We start from the raw sequence: 13,415 nt of genomic DNA, 5'->3' as shown, positions 1-13,415 counted from the left end.
ATTCTCTTGTGCTGCCTCTGCCTCCTCTCTTCCTTTGCCACTTCCTCCTCCTCTCACTCCCAGCTCCCACTGAGGCATAAAACCTAGACCACAGGCTACCCGCCTCTGAATTGTTGAGGAGCAAAAGTTACAATGAAGTGTCATAAAATGAAATCATGAAAAGCCCCTGCATGTATAAGATCTCCTCACTGAATGCTCCACATACTCTGCCAGAGGAGGACTATTCCTGCTGATTGATAAGGGGAAGGTGCAGAGCTGGTGAGGAACTGGAGAGGCTTCCATTGTTTTTCACTCTGTAAAGTAGAGCAATGAGATCAGGCCCTTCTGGACTCCTCAACTCCAGTCTTGCTCCCATAAGAGGACCTACCTGCTGGCTCCTGCGTGTATATGCTAACCCCAGTCATGCTGGGTACAGACCACATAGGAGTCCCTGGTCCAGAGGAGATAGACTGAGTTGGTGTGCCATATATTCATTCTACACACTGGCCATGGGACAGGTGATCTGCTCAGGATTTGGTGGGCATGCAATGAGATATTGGCCTCAAGGTGTTCATGATCAAGCAAGAGACAGACGCACAACTAGCCATCATCTAGGTGATGCATGCCACTGTGCTCTCACGCCAGTGTGTTCTTGGTGCCCTAGTTGGCCAAAGCAAGGAGGCTGGAGAAGGCTAGGTGTTTCCTTGAGAAGTGGAATAGAAAGGACTGGGGGTGTGGGCTTGGGGGAGAGTTTAGAAATGGAAGCAGGGGTGACAAGAGTCTTTAAACATAGAGTCTCAGTCTAAGATCCTGGAATGGGGCATGGAGTGAGGTGGGTGCCATGTCCCACTTTGTCTGACAAAGTCACCTCAGTCCCTAACAACTGAACTGATTGTTATAATTTACAGAGCTCCAGCATGGTTACCACTGCCTTCCATTCTTCTAACCTCAGCACAGCCATCAAATCTGAGTGCATCCTTGACTTTCCTCCCAGCAGAAATGGCTAGTTCCCTACTTCACGTGCGTACCCCTTGTCTCAGGTCAGGGTCCCCAAAGCAGACCCTAAGACAAGGATTTGAGGATTTGTGGGTAAGTGGCTTATTATGAAGTGCTTCCAGGGGAAACTAGCAGGGGATCGGTAAAAAGGCCCAGAAGAGAGAGGGGGACAGCAAAGTCCTGCAGCACTGAGGATAACTGGCTTGACCCCACCAGGAACTCAGGAAACAGTGTAGATTGCACTAGACCTGGAGTCTGTATCTCTCCAGCAGACTACTCTTAGAATGTAAGTTTCCAGTCACCCTCACTTTCCTAGAGCCTGCAGACGAGGCAGCTCTGGCAACCAGAGGGCTGGGACTACAAGGCCAGCAAAAGCTAGTTTGCATGAACATGGCACAGGGGTCCAAAGGAATATGAACAGGCAATGACAGCATCTGTCTCATTCTATGCCCACTCTGTCAGCACCTGTAATAGTTTATTACACACACTTGATCGCATATCTGTCTTCCCACTGAGGGTAACTGGCATATGGCACATTCCTAACAAGATCTGGTGAATGAATGCATGAATGAAAGGAAAGAGATAGGATGACTGCCCATTTTCAGCTGAAGAAACTCAGAGAGGTGAGTAACTTACCCAGGATCCCACAGGGAATGAACAGCACAGCCAGGATCTCCATCAACCTCCTTGACTTTTTGTCCTTTGCCCTTGGTGGAGCAATGCTTCCCTCCCTTAGCCCTTTCTTAGAGCACCCCAAATAACCCCTGACTCAACTGGGCAATGACTTCCCTTTTGCAGAACTTAGGACTCTAGGACTTTCAAGGAAGCCTGGAGAGATTGAGGGGAGACTATATCAGTGCTTATTTCCTCTTAGCTTCCTGTATAAAGGACAAAGAGAAGTCAGGATGTTCTGCAAAGAACCAGGCCCGTTGTCCCCAGCCCTTCTCCTCTTGCATTCCAGCTTCGAGCACTGAGCTGCCTCCTCTGCTATAAAGGACATGGAATGCCCCATGACTGTTGTAGCTGGCCTCTTGCTCCTGACCCTGTGTGCCCACTGCATTGCACCTGCAGGTAAGACCTCTAGCTCCAGCTTGGGCAGGATGGCCATCCTGAGGCCATGGCTAGGATGGCATAGTGGAGGGTGGAAGACCAACAAGCCTGGAGTTAGTTGAAGGGGAACACTGCAGCCCAGTGACTGGACTGGAGGTATTTAGTGCAGGGGACAGCCTTCATCTCCAAAGCCCAGACCCTAGGGCAGGCTGAGAAAGGACATGGCTCTTCTCTCTTTCCATCTTTTAGGCCATGCGGTCATCTCCTCTTCCTGTTGCTTGTCTTTCATTTCCAAGAAAATTCCTGAGAGCCGAGTGGTAAGCTACCAGCTGTCCAGTGGGAGCATATGCCCCAAGGCAGGAGTGATGTAAGTAGCTAGTACCTCTCTCTGGGCACCTGATGGGAGAGGGGCAGAGAGATGGGAGCCACCAGAGTTACTAAGGAGTGAAGTCAGGAGGACCTGGCTCTGTGATTCTGGTGAGTCGCCTCACCTTTCTGAGCCTCGGCTTCCTCACCCATAAAATTAGGATGAGAATTCAGAGTCAACAACTATTTATTGAGCACCAAATTCCTCGAATCCTTGTTATATGCACCATTCAGGGCATATAACATTATCTTAACTAACCCTCTTGACCATCCTTTGAGTCAGATAGGATCATCCCCATAAAGAGAGGGCAGCTGAGGCTCAGAAAGGTGACCTGCTGAAGGTCACCTAGGACTCCAAATAATTCACAGTTGCCTTTCACACAAGGCAAGGGAGGTATGAACTCACTGTGTAAACAGTAGCATGCTGTAGAAATATATTTGTATTATTAGTAATTTTCCCCACTGGTACCAGTCCCAGTTCCATAGCCTGGCACCCCCACCTCAGAGCTGGCCTGGAATAAAACATCCCATTGCCCCCTACCAGCCCTGGCATTCTTATCAGCCACATTTCCTTGCAGAGTGTGTGCGCTAAAGTTTCTGCCTTTTTTCTTGGGGGTTTTCAATGCATTCGTTTAGTCCTCTCTGTGGGTAGAGATCCAAGTGTTATCTAAAATCAGGACTGGGCCTCCCCCATCTAGTAGAAATGTGACTGACTGAACACGAGCACTGAAACAGAGACATAGACACACAGAGAGAAGACGTCATGTTAGTAACTTTCTAGGAGGCCAGTAAGCAGCTTATCCTCCATGGGGTGCCACACCCACCTCCTTCTAAGGTGCTCCAGACTCCTTGCCAGGTCTCATGGGTGCCTGTCCTTCTTCCCATAGCTTCACCACCAAGAAGGGCCAGAAGTTCTGTGGTAACCCCAAGCAGGACTGGGTCCGGAAGTATGTGAAGAACCTGAATGCCAAACGGAAGAAGACATCCGTGCCAATGGTCACCAAAGTCTCTCTCCAGTACCCTACTAACATCTCTATCTAACCACTACCTGGTTCCCTGTCCTGAAGTTGCATCTGAGCCTCGGCTCCTTGCCAGGCTTCTTGGGGCCTGGTGAGGTAATGGTGACAAGGGAAAAGCTAATGTTCCTGTTTCTTAGCATAACTTGCAAGGGATATGTCTAGTCAATAAAAAACTCCTGAGGGCTGAGCAAAAACTTCAAGCATCTTGGGCCCCTGGCCTTCCCTAAGCTGGGGGAGAAGGTCCAGGAAGGAGGGCAGTGGCAGCCTTTGTCCTTTTCTTGAGCTGGAGCTAGCCCTTCCCTACCTTCCAGGATCCTAGGTGCATGAGGCCCAACCTGCAGACACACCTGCTTGCACTTCAGCCTTTAGCTGTCTTCTCTGGGCCCTCTGGTCTTGTGGTGGGACCTACGGGATGTCTGTCTGTCTGTCTGTCTGTCTGCCTGCCAACAGTTGCGGCTCTCCATCATGTGGGGGATGCTCAGGCTTGTCCTACTCCTAGCACTCTGAGTGAATAAAAACCTTACAAAAGCAAAAGGCCCCTTTGCGGCATTCACTGATGGTTCCTGTCTTTCTTTGCGCGCTTCTCATGGGGCATGATTGATAAAGTTTTCAGGAACTCATCGTTTTCTGTAATTAAATGGGCACGGAGAATCAGGAAGAGGGGTCAGCCCAGGTAGTTTAATTCCTTTGTGAAGATATGGCTTCAAGGAGATGTCGCATTTTGTGACATGGCTTGTTCCATGCTGCTTTGGGGACAAAGACCTGCTCTGACTTGAAAGCTGGTCTTTCCCATATTTTAGTGAGGGGAAGATGGGTGGGGGCTGAAGGGGGAGAAAGAACCCAGCTTTTTATTCCTATGCATAAGATACTGTGTGATTTGTCTGTCAAGAGTGTGGACACACTTGCTGTTCTCAAGTAACAATCCAAGTAAAGTGTGATTTCTCCTTTGAAGGTGGTTGTGTCCTGCCTGTTCTTGTCTGTGAATGGAGCGTGTCTGGCAGAGAACATCCTGAGTTGCCCAGCTGAGGCTAGGAGGGGATGAAGGCAGCCTGAGCCCAGGGAAACACAGGAGTGGTCTTGATCAGTTCTTGGGAGTCCTGTTATGAACTTTAAAAAACACACATGCACAGCTAAATTCAATTAAATTTTTAAAAGATATCAACGGAACACATTATTGCACAAGGAGCTGTTACAGGCATTAGGAGGCTATAAAACGATAAAAGATAGTCTCTGGCTTCAAAGAATTAGGGAGAAAATAACATACTTACAAATCAAGAGCAGTGTGGATTTCGTACTCTGTTTAATGTGTTATAAGCTGCATGACCTTGAAATATGTCACTTAAGCCCTCTGAGCCTCAGTTTCCTTCATCTGTGAAATGAGACTAATGAGATCTTTTAACTTTGTTAGCACTTTCTTCAGAAGCAGACTCTGAAACAAAGCTTTGAGTGCTAATAGTATGTCTGAGAAGTACAGAGAATAACACCAGGAAGATGGGGAGGTGATAGAAGGCAAGGAAGGCAACCAACGAGCGTGTTAGCAGAGGGAAATTAGAGCTCAATCCACTGGGAAGTGATGTGAGACCGCAACCTAAGAATTACAAATTGGATCTATCAGTTACTGCCTCATGTAGGGAGGGGCAGTCTTTCCATGGGCTAGGGTAGAGCAACCTTCCACTGTTGAAAACAAGCCTTCAGGTGCAGAGAATCTGAAGAGCACACAAAAGGCCTAGCAGCAGACATTCAATATACAGCAGTTAAAGTTCTTTTAACTTCAATATGAAGCACAATAGAGTAGCGCTAAACAATGAAAAATCTGATGGGGGGTTCAGAAATCTTTAGTACAGACTTGGCATCGGAACGGTGACTGAGGTTTCACCCTGGAAAGAAGACAGTATTTCTAAGAACGGAAGAGAACTAGAGCGTTCAGGGATGAGAAACAATGGCTAGACCGCAGATGACAACAAAACTCTGACCTACAACCTCTAAAGCAACCAGCCCAGAACTATCTATCAAGCTTGGTCAGTGACTGCCAGTTTCCTTTATTCTCCCTTTTCCAGCTCAAGACCAACTAGAGAAAGACAAATATACTCCCAAAGCAATCATATATGATGTTCGCTTCTAGTTAACTCACCTCCAGCTTCCTGGGGCCAACCACCTCCAATAAAAGCACATCTGTGCCCTCCCTTTCATCCATTCTGAAGCTCTTCCACCCCACCTGCCTTAGTCTCTGCCAAAAGCAAGTGATGGTGGCTTACTGCAGCAAGCTCTGAATGAATAACATGTTTGTTCTCATCTGGGTGGTCTTCATTTATTTCCATAGAGAAGTCATATAGTCTGATATGGCTGCAGCTGGTGCCATGGCGAGGACTGAAGCAGGTAGAGCGGGGAGGGCCTCTGAGAGTGCGGAGAAGCTGGCACTCTGCTCTACTGCTGACGGGAGTCTCCACCGGGTCAGCCTCTTTGGAGAATGGTCTGGTAGCATATGTTAAAAGGTTAACCGCACCGACCTAGCAACTCCACATCCAGGAATGGTTCCTATGTTGTAGCCACCAGCCCCGCAAAGACACGCGGACCACCAGAACTCAGTGAGTTATAGGAAACATGCTCTTTATTCAGCCAGCTGGGTCGGCCAGGGGTACGCAGACCCCAAATTAAGCAGCCCCAAAATGTAGAGCTACAAGGTTTTCAAGCCCTAAATTCCATTCCTCATTCTGTCTTAAACACAAAGGTCTATTTTTCTCCTATTCACTTCCTGTCAACCCACGGGTCGATTGTGCAAGCGAGGGTATAGAAGCAGAAAGCTTATTGTTAGAATGTTATGTTTCCATGTGTGAGAGCCTATGTTCCCATGGATGATAGCCTATGTTCCCATGGGCGATAGCCAAGCAGTAATTTTCCAGCCAGCACACCTACACATCTGCACAAAAGTGCACGCATGTACAAGAATGTTTATGTAGTGACCTCACCTTTAGAAACAATAGGTTAAGGATAAGACATGGTACGTGCTAACCGCCATGTCTCACTTCTAGTTAGTTATCTGCTAAAAATTTATTAACTAGAGGGATTTACTGGCCGGATCACTGCCTATAGGTACAAAATATTTTAACAATGATGCATTCTGCTTCTGTACCCCTGCTTGCTTACCCACCTCTTAGTTATCAGTTAATGAATGGAGGAGATATAGTCTTTTGTGTAAAAATTAAGGATGTGGGGGATGGAATCGAAGGCTTAAAACCTTTGTGCCCCTGCGTCTCGGGGCTGCTCCTTGGCAAGGACAGCCGCCGGCTAATAAACTGTCTCTTGGATTAGAGCACTCGAGTTGGGCCTGGTTATTTCGGTCACAACAGTTTACTGCAACTTTTCTATAGCTGTAGAAAACTGGCAACAACCTGATTTATAAGGGACTTGGCCAAGATATATTTTTAATTGAGAAAAAGCAGGGTACATAAGGGCATATATTGTACAATCGTATTCATGCGAAAAATAAGATATGCACATGATTAGCAACTTGATGGACACGCAAACTATCTAGAGTGGTTGCCTATGGCAAGTCAGACTGGCATTGAGGAGACACAGCTTTATTAGTGTTTCCTTGTGGTGTTTGAACTTTTTATTATGTGCATTTATCCCTTTTATAATAAAAACAAGTATACAAAAGGCATCAAAGCACTGTCCAAGACCCTCTCCCTAGGCTGTACCACCATAGTGTGAAAAGCTCTGTTGTAAGCACGCAGCAGATGTATCAAAAGGTACAATTGTAACCCAAGGGTGGAAAAGAGAGGAATAGAGCATAGGTGAGTCCTTGAGCCCAAGGGATGGGAGAAGGAGTGAAAGAATAACACAAAGAACAGCAGCTCTCAAACCTGGCTGGGCTTCAGCTGTGGATCTTTAGACTTCTGATTCCTAGGCTCCGCCCCACACATGATAACTTAGACTCTGCTTGGATGGGCCCCACAAATATGCATCCTTAGAAAAGTTGCCCAAATTGGGGTAGCCATTATGAAAAACAGTGTGGAGTTTCCTCAAAAAATTAAAGAACTACCATTCGATCCAGCAATTCCACTTTTGGGTATTTATCTGAAGGAAATGAAATCATTAACTTGTAAAGATAACCTGCACCTTCATGTTCATTGCAGCATTATTTACAAGAGCCAAGACAGAAAGCAAGCTAAGTGTCCATTATGGATGAATGAATAAAGAAAATGTAGTATATACATATGCAATGGAATATTATTCAGCCATAAAAAAAGATTGAAATCTTGACATTTGCAACAACATGGATAGACCTTGAGGGCATTACGCTAAATGAAATAAATGGCAAATACCATATGATCTCACTTATATGTGAAATTTAAAGCATGTGCGCACCCATGCGTGTGCACGCACGCACACACACATCCCAAATTCATAGATAAAGAGAAAGATTGGTGCTTGCCAGAGGTGGGGGTAGAGGGGTGGGTAAAATTATTGAAGGTGGTTAGAAGGTACAAACTTTCAGTTGTAAGATGAATAAGTCCTGGAGATGTAGTGTACAACATAGTGACAATACTATAGCTAACAATACTGTATTGTATATTCGAAAGTAGCTAAGAGAGTAGATCTTATCACAAGGAAAAAAATTGTAACTATATGTAGTAATGGATGTTAACTAAACTTATTGTGGTGATCATTTAGTAACATATATATCAAATCATTGTGTTGTATACCTAAAACTAAGACAATGTCATATCTCAATTTTTATAAAGTCGTTCATGTGATTATGATGCCCAGCCTGGGTTGACAGACTTTATCTTTTACACAGATAGACGAGGAGCAGAGAAAGAAGGATCTTGGGCTTCTTCCAGCTGAAGGAAACTATCTGGGAAGCTCGGAGCTGGGTTAAATGTCTGACTCAGGACCCGTTACCCTGGGGCAGGAGCAGCTGATGAGCATGAAGAAGGGCCTGGTTGGGACCCTGTAGAGGCCTCACAGTGTCCCCAGCTTCACTTTCCCTTGCCCTATAGCTTAACAATAGATTGTCCCCAGAACTTGGAATGTCCCCTGCCATAGAAAGTTGCCCTGAAACTTATGAGTAATGCCCTTATAGTTATTGATCACAATCCTTCTGGTTCAGCATTCTTTCCAGATTACTCCCATCTTTGTTCCTGGGTCGCTAACACCACCAGAGGACCACATTGCCAGAAGAATGGCTCTGTGAAACATAACAAATTCTCCCCAGAACTGTCACATAGCCCTTGGAATAATGTCCAGATTTTCCCTTAAGTATCCTAAGTCGGACTGAGAAGGCAAGATAGTTTTTGAAGGTGTTAACCTGCTGCCTTCTCTGATCACCAGCGCTCTGACAGTAAAGGCTTATTCTAAATATCCCAACTCCTGTGTTGGTCTATTGGCTGAGTAGCGTAGGCAGCATGAGCCCAGGACTCGGTTGCCCTCTGGTTTCAAGCAGAGTTCTGGTCTCTGTCATCTCTCTGTCCAGGTGACAGTTGCAGTGACAAGATAAAGTTGGGGACATCATAAAGTCTTATACAATAAGTCCTCATTTAATGATAGGTTCTGCAACCTGAAGTGAAACAATGCATAAAGAAACCAATTTTCCCGTAGGCTAATTGACATAAACAAGAGTTAAAGTTCCAACAGCAGCTCATCAACGTTATAAGGAAACACATTATTCAAACCTCTTGTACTTGTTTAAAGCCTTTGAACTTTTCAAAGCTTCATCCCCTCTCTTCCCCTTCTCTCTTATTTCTCCTCTTTCCCCTCCTCCTCTCTGGGTTTTCTTCTCTCCCCCACCAGCCAGCCTTCCTACTAGGTTCAACAAGGCTCTATATTTTACTCGGAAGACCGTGCTTCTCAATGGGGACGTGAGATGGGAGTCCCTTCAAGGCTGTCTTCCCAGCAGATGAGTTCTTTCAGAGGCAGCTTCTCTGTCTTCTCCCCCATCCCCAATTTCTTCTTGAAAGCAGACCGAAAAGCCAGAGGCTTGTTGGGTGGCAGGGGACCAAGGTGTTTGTTTTGTTGTCAGGACTGCTAAATCCTATTCTAACTCTAGATCTTATAACCATGTAAATCTTCACTTCTTTCAAGTGACTTTTTCTCTTATTTTCCTCCCTATTCAAACTAGCCTTGGGCTCACTTGCGTCTTTTTCACTCCCTTATCTTCATGCATACTGCACAACCACTCCCTTAATCACTAAGCCCTTAAGTCAACATCAGTCTTAAGGACAAAGCCTCAGGCCTGTTTAGTTTCCGTTGAACTAAAGATAACATCTTGCTGCTCCACATCCATGAAGGTAGAAGGACACTACCAGTGTGCTGGCTGGAAAATTACTGCTTGGCTATCGCCCATGGGAACATAGGCTATCACCCATGGAAACATAGGCTATCACCCATGGGAACATAACATTCTAACAATAAGCTTTCTGCTTCTGTACCCCCGCTTGCACATCCGACCTGTGGGTTGACAGGTAGTGAATAGGAGAAAAATAGACCTTTGTGTTTAAAACAGAATGAGGAATGGGATTTAGGGCTTAAAAACCCTGTAGCTCTACATTTCGGGGCTGCTTAATTTGGGGTCTGCGTACCCCTGGCCGACCCAGCTGGCTGAATAAAGAGCATGTTTCCTATAACTCACTGATTTCTGGTGGTCCGTGTGTCTTTCGGGCACTGGTGGCTACAACATTTGGAGGCCCCAGCGAGATCCCAGGGAGTGGCCCTGGGATCTAAGACCGGACTGGCCTCCGAAGCTATTGCTGTCCCTATTACGGATTCAAAGGGGTGGCCAACCTGAGACGTTCCAGGGCCCTTGAATGCTGTGACGGATCAGTACAATCATCAAGGACGCAACCTTTAGAACACGCTCTTTGTTCCTGGTCCCGACGGGAATCTGGAATCTCCGAGGCCTCGGTGTCTGGATAAAAGGTACCTTCCTGTTTCTGTTGACCGGTCAGTGGGGGTCCGTGGAGAGACTGGACGCAGTCATAACTCCTGGACCATGGCCAGGCCGCAGGACGCTGCCTCCTGTGCCCTGTTGTCAGGTTCTGTTTATTGTCTCTGGTCTTGTCTAGGTTGTAGGTGGCGGACTTCTCTGGGTCCACCTACACCCCAGTAATCGTTCTTGTCTGAGTGTCTGATTGTTCTTGTCTGAGTGTCTGTTTTGTGTTTTCTGCGCAAGCGATGGGGGAAAGCCCGATTTCACAGAAGACACCCTTGGGTTATCTCCTGCGACATTTCAAAGAAGGGTTTGTAGAAGGAGCTGACTATGGCATAAAGTTTTCTCCAGGCAGACTAAAAACATTGTGTAAAATTGAGTTGCTGTCTTTTTATATAAACTAGTCTCCGGAGGGTTCTTTTGACAGGGGTTTAGTGAGGAATGTTTGGAAGATTGTCACGGGAGACCCTGGACATCCCGATCAGATTCCCTACATCAATCAATGGTTAAACCTTGTTCAGAACCCCCACTCCTTGGATCCGCCGGTGTGCCCTTTCTCTAGGGGCGCAAGTTTTAGTTGTGGGCCCCCGGAAACATGCAGCAACTGAATCTCTAAGACAGCCCAGTCCCTCAGTCCTCCAATCTCCACCGGAAGACAGTGACCTTCCCCCACCCTATAATCTAGGACAACAGAGGCCCAATAGCACCGCATCACCTCCTCAGACACCGGCAGGTAAGCCCTGTGGACCTCCTGCTCCCGCTCTGGGCGGGGCACCAGCCAATACCACCACCCCGGCCATCTACCCCTTGCAAGAAGCACCACTCCAGGGGCATCACATAGACAGGCTCTTTATGGTTTACATGCCTTTCTTGACTAGTGACCTGTACAACTGGAAGGCACAGAATCTGCCTTTCTCTGAGAAACCCCAGGCATTAATGGGACTCTTAGAAAGTGTCTTTCAGACTCACTGCCTCACCTGGGACGATTGCCAACAGCTTTTAATTATTCCCTTGACCTCAGAAGAGCGCAGACTCATTCGGACTAAAACACAAAAGATAGCTGCGGGAGGGAGGAGAGTTGAGGAAGCAGGGGAACAGATTGAGGAGGAATTTCCCTCCACCCGCCCAGACTGGAGACACAATTCTCAGGCAGGGAGAAAGGCATTAGATCCGTACCACCAGATTCTAATTGGGGGAATTAGGATGGCTGCTCATCAGCCAACTAACCTTTCTAAGGTAACTGAAGTTATACAGAGACCTCAGGAATCCCCCGGAGTGTTTCTTGAACGAGGCATACCGGGTACACACCCCCATTGATCCTGAGGCCCCTGAGAACCAGCAGGCAATTAATATAGCCCTTGCTACTCAGGCAGCCCCTAATATTTGGTGTAAATTGCAAAACTTAAAAAGTTTTGCAAGGATGAACCTGTCCCAACTTGTTGAGATAGCACAGAAGGTGTTCAACAACAGGGAGGCACCGGATGACCCCAAACATATGGCTAAAATCCAAAGCTACTGTCATCAACCCAGCCAATCTATTGCCAGATGCAAACTCCTAGACCCCCATTCATGACTGCATAGATTTCACTGATGCTTTTGTTCCTCGCGGCCAGACCTCAAGGACTCCCCTCTGCCTGAAGCCGATGAAGTCCTATTCATGGATGGGAGCAGCTTCATGCAGGAAAGAAGGAGGTATGCTGGGGCAGTGGTCATAACTCTAACTGGCACCATCTGGTCACAGGCTCTTCCCCAGGGGACTTCTGCTCAAAAGGCAGAACTCATCACCCTCACTGAGGCACTAAGATGGGGAAAGGATAAGGCAGTCACAATAAACACTGACAGCCGATACGCCTTTGCCACTGCACATGTACATGGAGCCATCTTCAAGGAAAGAGGGCTTCTGACTTCCGCTGGGAAGGACATCAAGAACAAGGGGGAGATCTTAGCCTTACTTGAAGCCATATAGATGCCTAAGACTCTTGCTATTGTTCTTTGTAAAGGGCATCAAAAAGAGAATAGTCCTGAGGCCAAGGGAAACCAACGAGCCAATGCAGAGACAAGAACAGTGTGGCCACAAGGCCAGTGGGGCCCCCACCACATCTACTGACTATCGTCCCTTACCCAGAACTGCCTCTGTCTCCAACCTATATGGCAGAAGAGAACATATATTTTCAAGATAAGGGAGCCACTAGGAACCAACAGGGGTGGTGGACAACCCCAGATGGAAAAATCAGGCTCTCACAGCCCTTGGAAGGACTCTCCTCCACCAACTACACCAGACCACACACCTAGGGTGAACTAAGATGCTCCAAGCTTTAGACTCCTCCTTTCACTTGTTAAAAGGGAGAAGAACTGCAGAGGAGATTGTCTCGTGATGCCTGGCTTGTGCCCAAATTAATCCAAAGAAGGGGAAGATAGAAGAACCTAGGCATAGGGAAAGAGAAACTTATCCGGGGGGCCACTGGGAAATAGATATCACTGAGGTAACCCCGACTGTGGGGGGCTACAAATATTTACTTGTTTTTATAGACACCTTTTCAGTATGGGTAGAGGCCTTCCCTACCAGGAAAGAGACTGCCTTAGTAGTTACTAAGAAACTACTACAAGAAATTGTCCCTCGATTTGGTCTCCCTGGAACTTTAGGGTCGGATGACAGGCCAACCTTCGTAGCAAAGGTATCACAACAATTGGCTAGCTACCTAAATTTGCGATGGAAATTCCACTGCGCCTACCGGCCCCAAAAGTTCAGGGCAAGTAGAGCGAATGAATCGGACTCTAAAAAAGACATTAGTCAAGTTAGGATCAGAAACTGGTGGGACCTGGGTAGAACTTCTCCCCTTTGCTCTTCTCTGAGCCAAGAGTACTCCATATATTAATGGATTCACCCCATTTGAAATTTTCTTTGGAAAACCCCCACCTTTAGTACCTAGAATAGAAGATGCAAAAAAGGCAGAACTACGTAACCTTGTCTTACTTAAGTCTTTATAGGCCCTTCAAAGTGTACAGAAGGAGATTTGGTCCCGGGTTCGTGCTGCCCACTCAGCCCCAGGGGACGGACTTCCCCATCGGTTTCAGCC

At 46.9% G+C, this 13,415-nt stretch overlaps 1 protein-coding gene across 1 annotated transcript; it reads left to right on the top strand.

The window, feature by feature from the left end:
• The first annotated feature begins 1,861 nt into the window (after nt 1-1,861).
• CCL24 (C-C motif chemokine ligand 24) lies at nt 1,862-4,039 on the top strand. Its single transcript, XM_039849079.1, has 3 exons — nt 1,862-2,046; nt 2,275-2,392; nt 3,279-4,039. The coding sequence occupies exons 1-3, from the start codon at nt 1,974-1,976 to the stop codon at nt 3,430-3,432; spliced, it is 345 nt and encodes a 114-aa protein (XP_039705013.1). The 5' UTR covers nt 1,862-1,973; the 3' UTR covers nt 3,433-4,039.
• Nucleotides 4,040-13,415: the final 9,376 nt, after the last annotated feature.

The sequence above is a fragment of the Pteropus medius genome, unplaced genomic scaffold (assembly GCF_902729225.1).
Source record: "Pteropus medius unplaced genomic scaffold, Ma_sr-lr_union100, whole genome shotgun sequence".
In the NCBI taxonomy this organism is placed as follows: Eukaryota; Metazoa; Chordata; class Mammalia; order Chiroptera; family Pteropodidae; genus Pteropus; species Pteropus medius.
The sequence above is the reverse complement of the archived record's forward strand: the minus strand, read 5'-3'. Positions and strand labels throughout refer to the sequence as shown.

What these genes read in the sequence shown, in the direction of transcription:
- CCL24 (XM_039849079.1), top strand. Translation starts at nt 1,974, where the DNA reads ATGGAATGCCCCATGACTGTTGTAGCTGGCCTCTTGCTCCTGACCCTG. An exon ending in CCACTGCATTGCACCTGCAG is followed by an intron (nt 2,047 to 2,274) that starts GTAAGACCTCTA and finishes TCCATCTTTTAG; the next exon opens with GCCATGCGGTCATCTCCTCT. An exon ending in TGCCCCAAGGCAGGAGTGAT is followed by an intron (nt 2,393 to 3,278) that starts GTAAGTAGCTAG and finishes TTCTTCCCATAG; the next exon opens with CTTCACCACCAAGAAGGGCC.